The sequence below is a fragment of the Corapipo altera genome, unplaced genomic scaffold (assembly GCF_003945725.1).
Source record: "Corapipo altera isolate COAL_440 unplaced genomic scaffold, ASM394572v1 61411, whole genome shotgun sequence".
NCBI lineage: Eukaryota > Metazoa > Chordata > Aves > Passeriformes > Pipridae > Corapipo > Corapipo altera.
The window spans coordinates 16330140-16351872 of record NW_020884875.1 but is presented as its reverse complement, the minus strand read 5'-3'; the positions used below and the strand labels follow the sequence as shown (position 1 = coordinate 16351872).

General features: G+C 36.3%; 1 protein-coding gene across 8 annotated transcripts in view; it reads right to left on the bottom strand.

Annotated features, from left to right (window-relative positions):
* KDM4C (lysine demethylase 4C) overlaps nt 1-21733 on the bottom strand; it is a 260368-nt gene that overhangs the window by 96982 nt on the left and 141653 nt on the right. For 7 of the 8 annotated variants that reach the window (XR_003526200.1, XM_027634433.1, XM_027634438.1 and 4 more), the window contains 4 exons: nt 20602-20713; nt 4914-5095; nt 3849-4065; nt 2828-2904 (listed from right to left, as the gene is read on the bottom strand). Coding sequence is in view for 6 of the 8 variants with exons in the window: in XM_027634433.1 (XP_027490234.1) it covers nt 2828-2904; nt 3849-4065; nt 4914-5095; nt 20602-20713 (588 nt within the window). In the remaining 2 variants the exon portion in view is untranslated. Of the gene's footprint in view, nt 1-334; nt 415-2827; nt 2905-3848; nt 4066-4913; nt 5096-20601; nt 20714-21733 lie in introns of all 8 variants that reach the window. The other variant, XR_003526201.1, reaches the window with a different exon arrangement.

The window sequence follows — 21733 nt, the reverse complement described above, 5'->3', positions numbered from 1 at the left end:
GTATGGTTTTGATATCTCTTTACTGCTTCATCTCATTTCCTCAAATAATTTGGCTGAAATTACTTTCCCTAAAATTCAGATCTTTCTTATTTTCAGAAACTTGTATGCATCATAACAGAACAGAACTAAGTATATTCAGTAAAACATGAATAATTCTTCTCAAATTATTGTTTTCCATGGGTGTTAATTTTCCTCAAAAAAGTTTGCCAAATCAAGCTTTGATATTCTCCCCAACATTTTTTTTTCTATCATATTTTCAAGTTTCTCTACTATTGACCCATAGTGAATCTGAGTCAAGTCAGTCACCTCACTATTGTTCTTATCTTTCACTTACGAATGCTATCTAAACATCCTCTTCACTTCAAGAATATTCGTAAAATATTCTTAAACTCCAGAACAATTTTAGAATCCTTTCTACAACACAGAATTAACAAATTATAAGACTGAATTTTGGTTTACTTTTTTTTTAGGGACTTTTGCTTTTAAAAAAATATACTATACTCAAAAGACAAAGAGTCTCTCTAAATTTCCCCTCAAATGCATTTCCATTATGTATTAAGTTAACATCAGGTTCCAAGGCAACATACTAAATTTTTCAGTGTTTTTTAACACCAACATGGCATTCAGTCCTATTGCTGTCATGCATGGTATTTCATGAATAAGAATGGTTCTCCTTAGAACTCCCATGCTTGCAAATCATAGTTGTATCTTCCCTGAAAAGAAAATAACAAAACTTTTTCACAGAGTAGCAGGGCTTTCTGACCCTGTTGGTTTAATTGATAATAAAATTCTGAGCTCATAGCAACCTCTCACTTGCTAAAACAGAGTAGTGTTTTTCCTATCAACTTTCCCCTTACTCTAGAACAATAGTCACAAATATGTTTCAGGAGATCCTGAAACTCATGACTGTCTGATAAAGAAGCTGTAACAAGGTACTCAGATAAACAATGAAAGATGAAAATTGGATTATACCTATTTAGGAGAAAGCTCATTTTTTTTCTCTCTTATGAGCATCTTAATTTTCAGTTCTTTCCTTGAACAACATTTTTCACACAACTATATTCTGTCACTCAATCTTTTTCATGAGTCTGTAAAACTATTCCAATTTTGTCTATCAAAATGCCATTACATTTTACATTGGGGACCAGACGGGATCCATCCTAGGGTAATGAGGGAGATGGTAGAAGAGCTTGCCAAGACGCTCTCCATCATCTTCCAACAATCCTGGCTCACTGGGGAGGTCCCATATGACTGGAAGTTGGCAAATATCACCCCAATCCATAAAAAAGGCTGCAAGGCTGACCCTGGTAACTACAGGTCTGTCAGCCTGACCTCGGTGCCTGGCAGAGTTATGGAGCAGATTATCCTGTGTGAAATCACACAGCAGCTAGAGGATGGACGAGGGATCAGACCCAGCCAACATGGGTTTAGGAGGGGCAGATCCTGTTTGACCAACCTGATCTCCTTTTACGATCAGGTGACCCACCTGGTGGATGAGGGAAAGGCTGTGGATGTGGTCTATCTGGACTTCAGCAAAGCCTTTGACACTGTCTCCCATAGCATATTCCTGGAAAAGCTGTCAGCCCACGGCTTGGACAGGGGCACTCTGTGCTGGGTCAGGAACCGGCTCGAGGGCCGGGCCCAGAGAGTGCTGGTGAACGGTGCTGCATCCAGTTGGCGGCCGGTCACCAGTGGTGTTCCCCAGGGGTCAGTGCTGGGCCCAGTCCTTTTTAACGTCTTTATCGATGATTTAGATGAGGGGATTGAGTCCATCATCAGCAAATTTGCTGATGACACCAAGCTGGGAGGGAGTGTCGACCTGCCGGAAGGCAGGAGGGCTCTGCAGAGGGATCTGGATAGACTGGAGAGGTGGGCTGACTCCAATGGAAGTTCAACAAGGCCAAGTGCCGGGTCCTGCACTTTGGCCACAACAACCCCCTGCAGCGCTACAGGCTGAGCACAGAGTGGCTGGAGAGCAGCCAGGCAGAAAGGGACCTGGGAGTGCTGATTGACAGGAGGCTGAACATGAGCCAGCAGTGTGCCCAGGTGGTCAAGAAGGCCAATGGCATCCTGGTCTGCATCAAGAACAGTGTGGCCAGCAGGACCAGGGGAGTGATCCTTCCCCTGGAGTCTGCATTGGTGAGGCCACACCTTGAGTATTGTGTTCAGCTCTGGGCCCCTCAGTTCAGGAAGGATATTGAGGTGCTGGAGCGGGTCCAGAGAAGAGCAACGAGGCTGGTGAAGGGACTTGAGCACAAGTTCTATGAGGAGAGGCTGAGGGAGCTGGGGTTGTTTAGTCTGGAGAAGAGAAGGCTTAGAGGCGACCTCATCACTCTCTTCAGCTACCTGAAGGGAGGTTATAGCCAGGTGGGGGTTGGTCTCTTCTCCCAGGCAACCAACAATAGGACAAGGGGACATGGGCTCAAGTTCTGCCAGAGGAGGTTTAGGTTAGATGTTAGGAAGAAATTCTTTACAGAGAGGGTTATCAGGCATTGGAACGGCCTACCCAGAGAGGTGGTGGATTCACCATCCCTAGAGGTTTTTAAAAAGAGATTGGACGTGGCCCTTAGTGCCATGATATAGTAATTGGAGTTGGATCAGGGGTTGGACTTGATGATCTTGGAGGTCTTTTCCAACCCAATCTATTCTATGATTCTATGATTCTATGATTGAAATCTCATCATATTTTACAAATAATTTTTCTCTAGCAAGAGTGTTCAGAAAAAATATGCAGGCTGCATTCCACATGAAATAATGCCCCACATGAAATTTTCCCCTCCCCTTAATCTCTAATGTTTTAGATAGCTAAGCAACACGTGAAACTTACAGCTGTCCAGGCCTCTTTTCTGCATCGCGAACACAACCATTCATTATGGATTTCTTGAGAAGGAACACCATAGCAACCTAGAACAAGAGAGTTGTATTGATTATTATATTCTTTCTATTAATAACATCATACACTTCAACTGTATATAAACAATAGTAGAGCACACATCCTGTGACAAAGGAGGTGCTTTTCCAATCCAGGCTGTCTGCTAATTCCATAGTCTGTGAAACATATCTTCCCAAAACTCAAAAAAAAACCCCAAAAAACCCAAGCCCAAAACAAAAACAGAACAAAACAAAAAAAACCCCACAAAAATTCTCACTCAACAAAAAATCCCACAAAGCCAAAGCCAAACTAAAAACCAAAACAAACAACAAAATCCCCAAACACCCAAAACCCCAAATCACAGGGTAATTCTTAGTTCTGTCAGTACAATAGCAAATCCTGAATTTTCCCTGCAGTAAAAATTTTACTTAATATATTGACACCTATGCAATTATACCACATTTCTGAATATCATACGGACTTTAGAGTTACCTATTCAATTTCTACTGCCTTTAGAACTTACTGCAGTAAGTCCATGCATTTATCAGTAACTCTTGCAATAAAAAAGAATGTAAGGTGAAGGAAATTACTACATAAAGTTAATAGGAATATTCTCAAGTTCTCCAGCAGAATTTTACCCTGACTACTTAGTAAGGGCATACTAACATCACACAGTGGTTTAAAATATGAGAAGTAAAAGAGTAATTTAGTTGCTCATAATAGAAACAAGAATTAGAAGTTTGTGATTATTGAAAGTTTCCAGGAAAGTTAATCAATATTTTCACAGTAACCATTAAAAAGTAATAGAAAATCTAATGTACTTTTCAAAAAAAAATTTGGACAGTGATTGAAGCATTACAAATTGAAATGTTTGCCAAGTACTTTTAGAGCCATGCTAGAAGCCCATAACTATTATTTATCAGTAAAAGAAAATTTGAAACTACATTTCTGCCAACAGAATCATTAGATCATTTACTTGCATGAACCCGTATGCAACACTTTGCACAGGATATCAGAAGACTTGTTCCATCTTCTTCAACAAAGGCATTTGATGGATAGTTTTCAGTGTTTTCTTCACTATAAATAAAACACATCTCTGGAATAAGAGGTTTAGTCTTTTCATTTTCTGCCATCAGTGTTCCTGCTGAGTTTGCTTCCCTGAAAGTAGGACCTTCTTCATCATGATTGTCTGGCTGGAAAATAAACAAAATTTATATTTAAGTAAAAGAAAGGAGAGTTTTACTGTTCCTTTTGATTATGATGAAACTGATCCTCCCCTCCCAACTTTTGCATCAACAGTATTAACAGTTTCATGAGGAAATTATCTACTTCTAGGTATTTATCACAGCCATTCTATCTTGATTGTTCAAAATAACTGAGAGTTCTAGAACAGAATTCAGACTGCAAACTACTGTTATTGCAGTGGTGTTCGATGATATTGTATCTCTTGAGCCTTTGAACTCAGTCCAGTGCAATGTGTTTTTCCTGGTTCCCATGCTGAGGAAATTCCAGCTTACCAGATTCAGAATCAGTAATATAGTACTACGACGGCATTTTTAGCTGACATTTGACACATTAATTCCACAAGGCAGTATCAAACAGTGCTCTGCATTAGACTGTTTCTGTGGTAATACTTTTCCCAAGAAGGCCTAAGTACTGTGACAACACTTCTTCAACACTGAAGGAAGGCAACATAAAAGAGGCTCTCATAAAAAGTATTTGAAGATGGGCATTTAAGGAAATAGCTAAAAGATGCAAACCTATTAGAGTTCACCACCTCAAAAACTGAAATTTCAAGGGCAAGCACACACACAGTAATACCAATCTTGCATAAATAGTAGTAAAGGTACACACTGTCTGCAACCAAGGGGAGATGCAGTGGAACAGACTACCAGTTCTAATTTTAACAATTTTGAGTTTATTTACCTCTCTTACAAATGAAATGCATAAGCTTATCTGGTTTATAATTTACTGGAAACTAAGTAGCCAGCCAGTTATTTCACGCTTCATCCAGAGATGGAGCTGCAACAATCTTGCTTACCTTATAGTATGGCATGAGAAGAGTACAAATGGCACAGTGAGGTTCCTTTTTCGCACAAGCTGCATTGTATTCTTTTTCAGCACTGAAATTGGGTTCTCTTGTCTGCCAAAGGTAGACCAGAGGCCTGGCCCATGCCTCTGTCTCTTGAACTTTCTCTTCAATTAAGGTAGTCTCAGGCAGTTCTTAAAGAAAACAAACAACTAGTTATATTGTAGTCATGGAATGAAGATAAACAACGAGTGTGTCACGTGCACTAACAAAGATCAAACAGTGTTATAGGAAGTCTGTGTGGCAATACAGGTGCAGAAGCCTAAAAGAATGTTGTGCCAGGACAAGTACACAATTAACTGCTTTGACACCTCTGTCATGAGCTGACTGCTCCACATACAGCATAAGAAAGTATACCACTACCTCTGATGTTTACAATTTGTATTCATATCCACGACATTACGTCTCACTCTCCTAACTCCTTAATCCCTCCAGTCTCTATCCCCTATCACTCCACGCGCTCCATCTTAAATTCCTTATGGATGGAACATGTTGCATTCCTGCCCAAGCAGCACCACACAAATCACTCTATTCACACAGAATGTCACCTCACAACTCGTTATGGAGACTAATACTTTCCAAAGGGGAAAAAGAGGTAAACTTAATAGCCAGGGAGTACTGGGGAACAATTACAATCTCAAAAGAATTACCAGGATATGCATTTAACAGGCAGGACAGTGCCTATTAAATCTTTCACAATCAATGAGAAGACATGTAGGTGTCAATTAGAATAATCATAACTTGAATGTGGAAAGGAAAATGTGAAAAGTTTTGAATAAAACTTTCACATTAAAAAAAATGTCTATAGCATATAGTCCCCTTCTAATGAGGTATTTAAGAAAAATTGTTTAGTTTAGAAGAAGAAAATTCCAACAAAAGAGGAATATTTAATGAAGTACATTAAGTTGACTCTCACATTCCTTCAGCTCGTGACTGCCACCTTCACTTTATGAAAAGGTAGCAGCTTTATGGGTCTCCTATGAAAAATTGTCACACATTGCTACAGAACCACCATAAAGCTGACAATATTTTATCATTGTTGAGTAAAATATTGACTAAAATATTTGTCTACAAGCAAGCTAAACGTAGTAAAAATAAACTAATTAATATATTCTGTACGTGAATTTTAATCCATTTCTATAGTTTCTGTAGAGAACTAATATCAATTCAATAAATATTTGCCAATAATTCAGGAAGAAGGATTTTTCTAACTGAAAAAAAAGCTGTCAATATTCAGCAGCAGAGCTCTGTGGTGAATAACTTAGCTTCAAAAGAACACCAGTGAAGAAACAGCTGAACAGAAGGAAAAGATGAACATGTAAAATGCCAGCATTACTTTTACAGGTTTTTTAATTACTTGTTTTTCAAGTGAAAAGCTTAACAAACCTTTTAGTTAAAAATATTCTGTCCAATCATATTTTTTCTATTGCTCGCAATTTTAAAGAACTGTAAACCAAAAAGTTCTGAAATCTATTCCTCTAGTTCCATTTCTATCTATTTAAATTTTCCCTTACAGAACAGTCTCATGATTTCGCTTAACTGACTTTTTTTTCATTCTTCCTTTCACATTGTTTTCCTTCAGGAGCTTATACTGCCATTATTTTAAATACTTTCATTATATTTGTGAACTTACAGAGCTTGATTGTGCTTTATGAAGAAAATAAATTTGTTGAGTAGGTTTGTAACATCTTCCATATCTATTATCCACTTCTTTGAAACTGACATCCTTATCACTGCTGAATAATTCCCCCATGAGAGTTGAAGCCTCCACCTTGAACCTCAGCCTCTTATGCTCTCCTTTATTCAAAAACCTATTCTCCAATTTCCAATCCTGGAACCCACTCTAGGATGATAACTCTAGTTCCCTCAGACAGTGTTCTGGCTTTCCACTGCCTACAGCAGATTGCTGAATTCATGACTATATTGGTTCTGCTTTTGACGAGAACAATATTTATATTTTAATTGCATATAAACCCCATAATTTCAGTTCCCTGTTGTGTGATCTTTACAAATCCTTCCCCAACGAAGAAGTTGAAAAGAATGCAGGAGACAGTTGGCCTTTAGCAGCATTTTGTTGCTTTCAAGAGTTCTGCATTTATTTTCAAACCTCATTCCAAATGAAGCCAGGGACCAACTGTCATACACACATGTACCAGACTGCATCTTTCACAATCTCAAAAAAATTTAACAGTATCTTAGTAAATTTATTTTCTCCTTTACTTTATGATTAGAACAACTATTCCAGTTAGCTATTGACTAGAAGCAAACACTCATTTGCCCCCATCTCTATCATCTCTAATTCTGCCTTCTACCTCCTCTGAGGTATGACTGGAAAGGAAAAATATCCCTCCTCCTTTCAAAGGGAGACTGCCTAACCCAGTAGTTTTTAAAGGAATGTTACACTAACAGGATATAAAATTAAGAGTAGACAGAATAGATGTTCTTAAGGATCAAGTTTTGTTTGATCCTCTGTTATCATTACTGTGTATGGCTAGTGAATTTCAGTTCTCCTCAGAAATTTCCTAACCACCCTTGAGCATAAGGCTTCTGAAGCCACCTTTCAAGGGCTTCAGAAATATTAATTTATCTCCTTATAATCGACATTCACCAACCCATCCACTGAAATAATCAAATGTCAAAGAAATTGATATTTAAAAAAAAAATAGTTACAGAGTAACTCCCATGACAGAATATGACAACAATGCTGCCTTAAACAACTTCCTCACCAGGCAGAATATGGAATCTTCTCTACGAATATTCTACATCAGTAGAACCTGGGCAGTTGCACTTTGTATGCTTTTTTTCCAAAGTGCACCAATATCAGCGCAAGTAAGAATTTCCAGATTAGCTCCTCTGGCAGTACAGGTGGAGTTTCCTGGTTTCCATGTAGTCAGAGAAGTTATGCACAATGAATACAAACTGAGAATCTGGTTATCCACAACAGGCAATAAAAACAAACAAACAAAAAACCCACAGCTCTCCAACTGCTTGAGAGAAAGCATAGAGTATATAATCACTTGGTGTAAGAAACACTGTTGCCTTAGCATAGTTCGTAGCCTTTCTTCACTTGTCCATTTGATAATACTAAAGTCTTATGTCCAAAAAAACCTCAGAAAACTTGGGAAATTTTTAGACTAGTTTTTTTCTGTTTATTCAGTACTTCTCACTTCCTCTTATTGTCTTTACTGACTCCTTTCACTACTTACTACTTAGTTGAAGAGCAATCAGTGACTTAGCCTAAAACAAATTTACTTTCCCAACTCCCACTGATGCATGAGGTTTCAGGGCAGACATTCAGGTGCCTCAGGTGAGCTCAGTGTTTCTTTGATCAGATGTGTCTCTTCGAAGGACACAAGGCAACTGCACCATCCAGTTGGCTCCATTCAAAATCCATCTTAACTGAGGATTCTCAGACTAAGAACAGAGAACTATTTGTGGTGTCCATACTGACTGAAAGATTCAGAAACTCCACTGTCATAAGCAGGCATACTTTCTAGTTCAATTGTGCATCACTGCCAAATCCCAGTACTCAAAACCTGCAAAAACTGTTGAGGAAGCATCTATTCCCACAATAAAAGAAACTCATACACTGCCTCCCCAAAAATCAAACATCTATTTTATAAGATCAGTATGTAATGTTTTAAGAACCTCTATGAACACAATGTTTCACATATCCACATTTTTCTGAAAGAGCCTGAGAATGCTTTCTCAGTGCTGGTAGAGCAAGTTTAGATGAATAGTCACTTATGCAACGCTGTTAACCAAAAACACTCTACGATGTGTCATTATTCAGGCAAACCTTCATTGTGATAACCTGACCTTGCTCTAAGAGCAGCTACCAACGGCCTAAGACAGGCAATTTGACAGATTCAGGTCAGCTAATGCAGTGATATGAAACATAATATGTATCTATGAAGAGCATTTTCTTCACATAGCACATGAAATGGAGCCAGGGAATCTATCTTGACTTCCACGTCTGCTGTAACCCAGATCAAGTTCCTGACACTTCCTCGCAGTTCACTGACAGTACGTACATGAACAGGACTCTGCAGAGATGTGCAACAGAATTCCCTTGTGTGAACTCTGATGTGCCATTTGCTTTTTTCAGCTTTTCAGCATGAAAATTACATTCCAAATTAAGAGTTAATCAAGATAAAAGCGAGCAACACATTCTCAATATTCTTTCATACAGAAACTTCAACTCAACTATAGTACAGAATACATCTTGATGTCAGAGAGAATAAAAGAAAAATACAGGAGTTGAACCTGCTAACCATGACAAGGAAATTCAATTTACATCTGCACCTCAATTGACAGCACTGTTCAAGAGACTGCACACTCATGCATAACACATAGACACACTGACAAGTCCTCAAAGAACAATCTTTACAGTCTTCAGTTGATCTATTCCTGTTGTTTAATCTCCATCTGAATAACAGCACTCCACTTTAGATATAGTAATTACTCCCACAGAAACAAATATTATCTTTAAAGTTGAGGCCACTGCTACAGCTACAAAAAATAAATATCTCACACAACATTCTAGTGCAAATGCTACATTTAGCCTGAAATACAAGTGCTCCTTCAAGGAATTCAGTATTGCTTAACATAAAACTATAATTATCTGATTCACTTTCAGTCACGTGACAGTAAGCACACACAGTCCAGTAATGGGAATCACATTTCTACTGTGATATAATTGTATATTGCAACTACTACCTTGTGCTTGTATTGCGATTTCAGTGTATTGTTGCATCACTCTGCTAATGCAAAATCTTAAGTAACATCATACATGCTACAGTATATTTGGCATTAAATATTAAATACTTCTCATGTGGGACACCTAAAAGAACCTGGTCAGAGAGTACTGGACTCTAGTAGAAGGAACATAGCATTCAGTTCTTAAGCATTGATACTTAAATTGTATTTATGAGTAAGAAGACTGACTTGAATTCTGCTTCAGTGTTAGGCACTACGGTTTAAAGGATCCAGAAATTTCCTGGATAAGATGTAAGATATCTTTAAACTGAGTTCAAAACCCTTTACCGGACACACTTTGACAATACATGCTACTTGGATTCAAACACATTATCAATACATCAATACTGGTTTTGTCTACGCTTTAACAATAACTACATGGAGTGCCCTTCACACAAGAGTGACATTCCTGCCTCTTCTAGCCTCCCAAGGAAAGCTTATCACATAAGTTTCTTAGTAGGTACATGGTTTTTAAATACTCTTATAAGAATGAAGCCTATTGCTTGTAACTTCTGTTATTCATGATGAAGCCTAAAACAGATTAATACCAGCCAAAAAAATGTATTAACTCGATGATGTAATGCAGCACATTCCTAAGCACCTCCTTACTGTCACCACTAATAGTGGTTGCAGATCTCAAACACCCAGGGCATTTTTATTTCACTGCAAGTAAAATGCTTTGCTGTAATATTACTTTAGCAGATCCATTCATTATTAGGTTACATATTTTGCTTCCTAAGGGGATAGACCAAGTGCTCTTTTTTCCAAAAGAAAAGAGGAAACACTCAATGATACAATTAATGACTTTAAATAGATGCATAACAGTTGATATAAAACTTACTGTATCATATTGTGCTGGGTTTGGCTAGGGTAGAGTCAATTTTCTTCACAGTAGCTAGCACAGGGATGTGTTTGGGATTTGAGCTGAAAATGGTCTTGATAATACAGAGATGGTTTAGCTATTGCTGAACAGTGCTTGAACAGTGTCAAGCACTTTCTGCTTCTGGTACTGCCCTGCCAGTGAATAGTTAAAGAATCTTCCAATTCTCTCCCCATTCTGATTGGTGGGGTAGTGAGTGAGCAACTCCGTGGTGCTTGATTACCAGGGGGGCTTAAACCAGGACACATTTAGCCATAGTGGTACTGATACTACAAGGTGATTAGCAGTGCTACACTTCTTAATAGTTCTGTTATATTTGTACCTAAAAAGAATATTTATATAAGATCAATTAATCTCTGTCATGTAATTCCAGTGACAGCAGTTCTCATGAATGTGGTTATTTATATGCATCTGTACCCCTTCACATATTTAAGAAAAGTGAAACAATTCATTAAAACAAACTGTGTAGACAAAAAGAAAATTATAGCCCAGAATCTGTTTTGATACAAAGGAAACTCCTTCTAAAGCAAAGTACTTATAAAAAGTTACTATGCTGCTTTCCAAGGGAGTAAGTGAATGAAGTGATCGTTTTCACTAATGTTATTCGTTTAATAGTTTGTGGAAAACATGCTCTGACACACAACACTATTGCTTTGAACAGTTTTCGCTTACTAAGTTAAACTCAAATTATCAGACAGAAAACATTTGGGCCATTTGCAGAATGCTCTGCTGCCAGTATTTGCTGATTTAACCCGGCAGATGTGAAAAGCCATAGACACTAATACAGTACAATTTGCTTTTGCCAATCTCAACAATGATTTTGCTGCTTGGGGTTATGTTCCACTGATGTTTCCTGGCTTTTTAAGGCAGAATTCTCCGCTATGAAGAGCACAGCAGCATCTGTTATTTTTCAGGTAGTTGAGCATAATCTCAGCCCTGGGAGGCATTAGCTATAGTTTAAAATGTCCTGGAGGAAATAATAATAATAATGATAATAAAAAAAAATAAGAATTAAAAAAAAAGATAGTAAGAGAAAACGACTTGTAACTTCCAAACTTTACTGTTCCTGTGGTGTATCAGCAAACTCAGTTTCAGAAATTGTCTTTTTTTCTTTCCGTAATGAAAGCCATAGATTTAATAGTAAAATATGAAAATAAAACCTTTTTAGTTTATTGTACTGTTCAAGACATTTAATTTCTTGTATGATACCATGCAGTAAAAGTACTGTGAAGTATGTATACATTTCCACTATAGAGTCTAATTGCCAAATTATCTATTAATACTTCAGTTCTCATAAAAACTGTACATAAATAAAACAGAGTTCTAGAGGCTGAGTCCAGGAGCTCCTGCACCAAATAAGGTTTAGATCCCCAAAAAAACAATGGGGTGCTTCATTAAAACAAGTTAAATATCAAAAAGTGTAATACACCATTTCTAGAAGATCTCAAAATCTTCTCAGAAGCCAGAAAAATTCAGAGTTAAAAAAAACCATTTTTAAATGACAGTCTGACAGATCTGAAAGATGCATTTAGATACCGGCATACTCTGATTGTCCTCCAGCATACCATGAGAATCCCATAATAAAATTCACTTTTGTTTAGTGATTGAACTGTGTATTGCAAATACTACACTTTGCTCAACGTGATTTTTTCTTGTATTGTCATTGAACTGTATATTACAATTCTACACTCTGCTAAACATAATTTGTACCTTAACTGTGATTTAAGTGCATTGCTGTATCACTCTGCTAAATTGAAATCACATGTAATGTCAAGTAATTTCAAATAAGAAAATTCTGTGTTATTCACTAAACCCTTCACACATGGAATATCTAAAAGAACCTGGTCAGAGTGTATTGTACTCTGACATTAACTGGCATAGTCAGCAGTTATTCCTGAGGGTGAGTGGTACCCACTAAAAAAGTAATGATTACTTCGGCAAAAACATTCTTTCTGATTTGGTATTCGTAACAAATAAGAACCTAGTAGAGAAAACCTCACTGTGATTAAGCCTGGCTGAAGATAGGACCACTACCACTTAAAAGAGTAGATAAAATTAGTATAAATAGCAGCAAAGGCTGGAAAAATCTCAACGGTAACTTTGGAAGGAGAGATGGGGAAACCATAACCATGATTTTTCATGGATAGCAGGACACAAGCCCTGATCCCACCAAAACTTTAGATGAATGAGAAAAACTGAAAGGTTCTAAAAAGTTTAAAAAAGGAGAAAAAACAGGGTTTCAAAGACTGTTGGGTATTTACTTGTGAGCAGCAGTGCATTAGTTAGGAGAAATTACTACATAGCATGCTAGAACAAGAAAAAGAAACAGTTAAATAACATAACTTAAATAAGTAAACTTTCTATTATGCACTTTATTTTCCATATGTGGAATATGTAAAATGACCCTCTCAGGCTCTACTGGACCTCAACTTTTCTCTCTAGCAAATGTCAAAGTAACTACAAATTATTTGATTTACAATGCTATGATGCTGATAAACTTTGAGAAAGCTCTGAGGGCTCAGACCACAGAGATTCAGTTTTACAGAACTATAGCATTGCCATTTTGAAAATTACCATTTTTGTTCGTTTATTAATTCCTGGAACAAAATAACTCTTTTCATGAGACTGTGGATCATAAAGGCACACAATAAATACAAGGGGTAAAAATCAGTCTTTCATTCACAGAATTCCCTGAATAGCTGCACAACTTTTTTGTGCATATGGAATGAAGAATATAACCCTAACAATTAAGGTTCAAATTGATAAAGATGTCTACTAATTCTGGCTACCTGAGATGAAGTACAAGCAACAAATTCTTATAGATGAATTAGAATCCATAAACCATCTAGTGACTCCAAAAATTCAGCTATTTACCATCTCCAGAAACTAAGCTCAAAGGTGACCCACTAGTCAAACCGTTTTTTAAAATGTGGACAGGAGGCCACAGAAAGGGAGATGTTCTTATATCTGTAGGAACTGCCAACATGAAATATTTATAGCATATTTGTGTTATATTCTATTATTCCATTATTATTTATACATATATACATATGTATAATAATATAACAATACATATATACATATATACATATATTATTCCATTATTATTTAAAATAATTCTATTATTATATATGTACATTAAAACAATTCCAGTAATTTCACCTGTCTTTACACTTTGTAAGTTTAAAGAATAGTCACTGTATTTATAACTCAAAGCATCTCATCAAAATCACAGCAGAAACAAACAAACAAACAAAAAAACCTTCTGGAATCTACAGCATAGCCTATCAGTAAAGCATAGCTGTCAGTGCAAAACCACTACAAGCTAAAGACTGGCAGATATCTTACTCTTTTTAAAAGCTTTAATTCACAGCACTGTAAAAAACTCATTAACAGCTGCTTTCTCATTCCATTCCCCCCTATATTTTTCACAATTTTTAATGAATAAAATTAACATCTGCATTCTAATTCAACCTGCTTGTGGTCACTGTACTTATGACTAGAAATCTTGATTAACAGCTAAAATTAGGTTGGAATTTTTAGGGACTGCTATTGTCATCACTATACATGTTTACTGATTTACTAACAAAACACCAGAGTTTGCCAGGATATACATCTGTACAGAAGTGGAAAAACAGAGAAAACTTTCTCCCAATCATCATGCTCTTGCCCATTAATAAAAAGAGTCACTGAAACACAACAGAATTATTTGGTAGTACTTTCTTATTCTGGAAATTAAAATCTATCTTTATTGACCATACTGCCAAGTAATACGTAACCAAATAAATATCCAATTATTATGCTGTTAAAGTGTTTTAGAAATATTATAAAGCAGAATCACCACTATACTCTTGTTTTATGCTACTCAAGAGACTTTAAAAAACAGTTCCAACCAGGAAAAACATTTTATGGTATGAAGCACAAATTTAGCCTATGTCAACATACTATTCCAGCACAAGTGTTTCTGGGAAAAACACAAAGGAAATTCGAAGAACAAGGTTACTTGAATGTGTACAGTTAAGATTGTGCTTAAGTTCTTCACTGAATCAAGGCCTCAGGTACTTATCTTCATAAGTTACATATGGAAGATGCAAACCAGAAAGGCTCGATCACAGGTCCAAATTCATATGACAAACCAATTCCCAAACTGGAATTAGAAATTAATAGCTTCAAGCTACAGTTCCTGCACAGATCACTAAAACAAATATCGACAAACACCTCATACACTAGGCAACAATTGCATTTAAACTTCCTCAAGGATCAATTTCTTAAGTGTAACTATTTTGTACATTAAAAAAATATATATTACGCACAATTCTCAGCCAAGAAAAACCATTTAGTAAAACCCCTTTGGTTTTAAAATTAAATCCCTTACGGCACTGCTGGTTTACAAAGCAGCTTCAGATTTTGACAAAGGCAGTGCTAATTCCATGGGCTAGAAAAACAAAAGTTACTATTAGAATAACTTAATAGGCAATACTCTGCAGTGAATTAATCTTTGATTAATGCAAGTCACATGATTTTAATGTTTCTCTTCAGACCATAACTACAGAAACAAAAACTCAGCTCCAGAAAATAACCTTACAGAAGAGGTATCAGTCTCCTTGGCAAATGTCATATCTAGTTTAACTATCAACTCCATAGTTACCTTTGAGAAGGCTACTGAGAGGCTGCACTAATACAGCAGGAAATCCACTGTGTTTTGGCACACTTGATAATGAGAAATTATACATTGCTTTCTAGACAAGACTGTTGTTCTACCTGGTCTTTTAAGAGGTAAAATTCTGTATTTTAAAGCTAAGAAAGTTATGCAATTAGAGTTGCAAGGTTCACCCAGAGGACAATGACTCTTAATGATCACAACATATACCACTGTCCAGCAAATGAGGTATAAATGTGAGAAGAACTGGCTTTTATCAACATAATGACCCACATAATGGCTACTCTTAGATTCTGTAGGTGTCCACTCTAAGGAAGACAAGAGCTGCTTGTGAAAGATCTCAAGGGACAAGAGCTGCCAGTGGAAAATAACCAGAGTTGTCAGTTTTTGCTACTTTTGGAGATCAGATGCTGGCCCACAAGGTTGACAAGAGTAGTGGACATTCAGGAAAAGCTTGTATTTGACCTTTCAACACCTCCCTTTCCTAAATACCTACTAATGATTAAACCACACTTTTGTGAAGTTTCTGAGGAAGTCTTCAGAACCCCCCATGCTTCGTGTTAGAATTTTTTATTAATTATGGTAACTGTATCTTGAAAACTGAATTTAAACAAATCAGAAGCAATGTAGGTACCCCCAGAAAAGGACAGAAAATACATTTTTCTAGCATAGCAATACTGTTGCAAGTGGTAGATAGTGCTGGACTCTTCACTGCTAGATGATAATGTTGTATGAAAAATGAGAATTATTAACCTTGATTAACTCATACTCACACAAGAGCAAAATATTTTAAAGGAGTAAAACCACTCAAAACAGCATGAGAGGGAAAGCAATACTGAAAATTATAATATCAGTGTGGTAAATATAAACATGCCTCTGTCAATTGGTTAAATTCTTATCTATCTCTTATACAACATCAGGAAAAAGTTAACATTTCTTTCTGATTTCAGTGAGAATCTTCGAGTAGAATCCTGCATTTTAAGCTCTGAAACAAAAGAATTGTAACTGCATCTACAAGTGTAATTTTCTCCTACTTAAGCAGGCTTCACCTATTTATGACATTACTGAACAAACCTTAAATGGTTTGACAACTAGCATCAAATGAAGCACATATCACAGGATGTTGACAGCGAACATAAAAACAGAGGCTTTACTCCATGTCATAGCAGAAGCTACTGCTTCCACTCAAAGAAGTGCTCTCTTTCTCTATCTTTATCTTACAAAGTAATGAAAGCAAAATTATTTGGAAATCTGAATCATATTTAAAATGCTAAAAACCATAAACAAAGAGCCCCATACTGAATTTAGTCTATACACTATAATTATATCATTTAGGGCAATGGGAAATTTTAGTCAACTTGAATCTAAAAACAGTTTCTAATGTTGCATGCCCAAATACTGCTGGAAAGAAATTTCTGGGATCAATCAACGTGCATCCAAAGTCACTATGCTTGCTCCTTCTGCTGAATTTGCTTTTTTATTGCTTAAGTGAGCAGAAATACAACTGCATTAAGTACAACACAATATTATTACCACAAGTTAATATAATGCATTGAGCATAAGACCAAGGTTCATTACGTAAAAATTGGTAGTATGTTGAGTGTGACATAGAGCTCACACAGTACTGTTGCACATATTTTTTTAACTGGCAGCCTGAGCTACAATTTCTGGGATTGATTCCCCAGTCCACGATATCTCTCAGTGCTCGGCCCTTTAAGCATTAATTCCACAAAAACAATCATAACAAGAGAGAGTCAGAAGTCAAACATACATAAGGAAAGGCTTTAGGGAGAGTAAAAAAACCCCCACCATTAGACAACAAATAAACAATTAACCCAACTGTTTTTCATAAAGAAATATACATATACAGCAGCATATGCACTCATAACAAAGAAAACACAAAACTCCAATGTCCAAGTGATCCTGTAAAAAACCAATAATTTCTGCCAAAGAACTCTGTATTAAAAGTGAATCCAGAAAGTCTCTGCTAAGATGTTAGCATGCTGCCGAATATGGTAATATTGTACTTGCAAAATTACAATTCTGAAATGGCTGACAGTGTCAAAGAATGCTGCCTTCAAATTATTAACAGCCTCTGATCACCTCTATTCACAGAAACTTCCTAACAGAACTCTAGTATCTGAAAGACTTCAAATATATTAATTTGAATATAAATTATCTGAATTAGAAATGGCTACAGACTATTCAACTTGTGGAAAGTGATACAAGTTGCAGATGAAATATAAAGCTGCAATTTCTTTTTTTGTAACAGCACTAGCCTGTATCTTCTTCATTTTGTTTACAGTTATGATTTTACTGGACCCAGAGAAATTAAAATATGTATCAATACATAAATTCTCCTTGTAAAATAATCCATCAACTCAGAAATTACTTTACCAAGAGTCTAAACTATCATAGTCTCAATCAGCATCCTTTTTGCTCAAAAAGGACAGAGAACAAGAACTAAGTAAATATGCATGCTGAATTACATTTCTCTTAACTCCAGCATATGGATGAAGCACCTTCAAAAGAGAAACACAGTCGTTAGTACATTGATACTGATTACTTCCCTGGTACCTGACACAAACAATTTTGAACAAAATAAGAAAAATCTCCTTTGACTGGCACTCATCTGGCCACATATCTTTAACTTGCATGCCAGCATGTGTCAGGAAAGGTAATGAGGCTTCAGTCTGCCCGTTTCCTTCAGCAGTTCTTCAGTCTCTGCCTTAGATGTAAACATTCTGCTCACCCAAAATTTATTGTTTCTCTTCTAGCGTTGTTACAAAAGCCAGCTGATAAACTAGATTACAATGAGAAACAGACACACGAAAAAAATAATACTTCCAGTTCCAGCTAGGAAATACCAGTAACTGCCACGTTCAATAAAACTCTTAATTACTTCCTTCAATCAGTAAGTACAGAGGTGCTTAACAGCTTGAAAGGATACTAAGACAACTCTTTCTTTTCTAACAAAAATACACCCTTATCTACCAGGAGGGCAATCATCATGAAAAGAGTAAAGATTTCCAGGTATACAGATTTTTGTATAGGGATGCTGCTAGTTTGACATAAAACTAATACACCAGGAAGTTGGCAAGCTACTGATGAGATGGAAAATGTCTTCATCTTAGCAGAATCCTTCAGATACAACTGTCATCACATCATCATCTAGCCAGATTATACCATACACAATCCATGCTTAAATAAGAATTTTACACTCTGTTTTAACTATAATGTTGAAAAATCATCAGCAGGCAGCAGGAATATAATCTTTAATTAAAAAAAGAGCAATTTCACTGCAACCTACCACATATTTAAATCTTTAATTACTTTACTAGATGAATCTTAATATTAATATCATCCTCTAAATTACCATAACATTTTCTGAAATACACTCTGTCTAGCCCTCAAGGTATCCAAACATATTCATATATGATACAGATCGTGGGTCTAAGCTGTGTCTAATTTTCAGAAAGATGCTTAACAGCTAATTGAAGTATCATGCGGGGCAAAACTGCGGCTCAGATAAAAACTGAGAGTATAGCTTTCCAACTATAGTGAGACAGAAGACACAAATCAATTACTTCAGGGTTGAAACAAGGAGGGAGATGTATTAATGAGGGGCCAGTTGAAATTACAGCACTCAGCTCAACAATGCCTAAACTTGGGATAACTGGAAGTATAATAGTCATTAGTTAAAAGAAGAAGAATCAATTAACAGGCATGTTGCCTCTCTCTGAAGTCAAGAAAATTTATCTGTAGTTGTAAGAAACAGCTACTGTTAACAAGAAGTAATAATTGAGGGGTAAAAAACAAATCAAGCACAAAGTGCAGGTAAACACTGAAGTATACAGAGATGTTGGAATCAGACCTGTAGTCAAAGACATGGTATCAGCTCCAGAGTATCAGAATCTAGGGGAGTGTGAGAACTCATCTCCAGCTCTGCTAACTGAAAAGATTCTGGAGAAGAGCACCTGAAAATTTTGTGCTTTGCAGAACTAAGATGCAAAGGCGATATGAAAAAGGAATGTGTTTGTTTTCCATTTTGATGGATAGTTTTGACGCACAGTTCAATAAGTTTTACAATCATGTTTGATAAAGTAGCTTTATTCATCAACTTTGGGTGGCTATATATGTGACTGCTAGATAAAGCAGATCTACTTTTTCTATTTACTTCAGAGAAGCAAATCCCTATCTTCAGTAAATCTCTTAGATTTTGTAGCCTGTCTGCACAAGACAGTGGTTCTCTAAAGTAAAAGTACTCAAGTAAGTTCTCAAAAGGAGCACCTGAGAAGTTCCAAGTATTGTTTTAATGTTTATGACCACTGTGATATGTAGTTACGAAGCACTAAATTTCATGGCTGCAGAAACAGTTACTTATTTATTTTGTACAGAACTCTGTTCTATATATCACTGTCATTTAGCATCATTATTTATGGACATGGTTCTATTTCATTCTATCACTTGAAATGCCTGAAGGTACCATACAGTACACAATAACATGCACATCTGCAATCTAGAGTGAAGATCTGGACAAGCCATTCAAAATGATTGCCTAACACAACTCTCCTAATTTACGATATTAGATTAAACAATGGAATTTCATGGTCACCACTTGAAAAGGGAAGGGGAGGAAAGGAAACAGGGGGAAAGGAAAGGGGAAAGGAGGGGAGGAGAGGAGAAGGAAAAGGGGAAGAAAAAGGGGAAGAAAAGGCAGAAGGAAAGGCGGAAGGCGGAAGGAAAGGTAAGCTTTGTGACACCAAAACTATAGGGAGATAAATGTTAATTCTTTTCATATGAGACCAAGCAAAAGCTTGGAAATCACAACATATGTAAACACTCTTGATAAGCTTTTGATAATACCAAAAAAAACTAGAGCCTTTTTTCTTTAATTAAAAGTATAGTATCTTAAGACACTGACAGCTTAAGATGTCCCAAATGTCCAAAGTCTATCAAAAAAGAGACAAGAAAAAGGTAGCTTTAAAGCAGCATAAGGGAGACTATGACTTACACCCAAGATTCATACTCAAAGGATTCTTATGTCATTTTCATCTACGCTTCCACAACTGAAATCTTGTTCTTAAACAAAACTGCCTTGAGCTCTAATAAGGAATATACCTTTTTTAAAATGGTATCTTATTTTTCAGAGCTTTTTACAAAGATAGATCCAATGTTTTTAGAAGAATTCAAGTGAAAACAGGAAAAATGTAGATGACATGTCTATGGATTCAAATGCTTACTTAATTCATACAGAAAAAAAATTATTTCATCTTGTTTTTCCAAATGCATATAAATATGGTCTTATGAAGACAGAAAAATATACTAAATAGTACACTCACCTTCATCACTAGTTGCTTGCTGTTTAACCAAAGTCATGGGAGATCTAGCTGGTGGTTTATTTAGTGGATGACGCCAACTCTTAGATATGTTCTTTCTTGCAACTTCCTCTGACTGAAAAGGAAAAAATATAACTAATTTAGTGTGCAATTCTGCAAAGTTAATTATGATGAACAAAAATATACTTCTGTAAACAAGCACAGACATCAAGTCTGTAAATACTACCACAGTACTTGAAGGACCTTTGGTGTACCAATACTACATTTGTCTCTAATTCAGACTATATCTTTTAATTTTAAAAGTGCAATCCTTGTCAAACAAATCATTTCAGGTATAAGCTACTGCAGCCCTTCCTAACTTACAGAGCACCCATCTTGTTTTGCTCAGGTGATATTTGAGAGGAAGATCAGCCCAAATAATTCTGCAGACCACAAGTACAATACACCCACTAACTGTGGCTAGAAAAATGAGGCAGAAGCCGATGGACTTCATTTGGGGAAGACTCCAGAATTCCACAGGAATCAAAAAAAATATAAAAATCTGGAGTTGAGATAAGAAATTAAGAGTTCTGATATGTGATTAACGTGTAGGTATGAAGGAATTCCTTCCTCCCTCAAACATTCCTATGCATGTTCAGCTTGAAGTAATTCAAGCTTCAAGAACTAAAGGCCAACGCTACAAACTCCTGAAGTGCTACTGATGGCACCTGGAGGTGAAAAAAGGCCATGTGTCTGTAGGTGCCCCAAGCAGGAAACATTTTTTAAACCTACTGTTTAAAAACTGAAAATATATATTCCTTTCAATAGCAGAATCTTTTCCTTCAAGTGTTTCTTTGAGATATTTTAAGCCATTTCCAAAATTCAAGAATAGTAAGTAACTGAAGCTCACAGCCTTGCTCATATTGGCAGCAAGTGAATACAGGAATAGCTTGAGAATAGTTGCTGACACTTCAGAGTCACAGACATAAAGTGAAATTACTACATGTCTAAAACAACAGGGAAAAATATGTCAATAAGCAAGCCTCCAGAAACATTCTGCTTTTGAATCAAAATTCCCACTCTGCCTGAGCTCTTCAAAACACGTACAAATTATCATCTGATTAAAATCATACATAATCTTAAGAGCTTTAATATG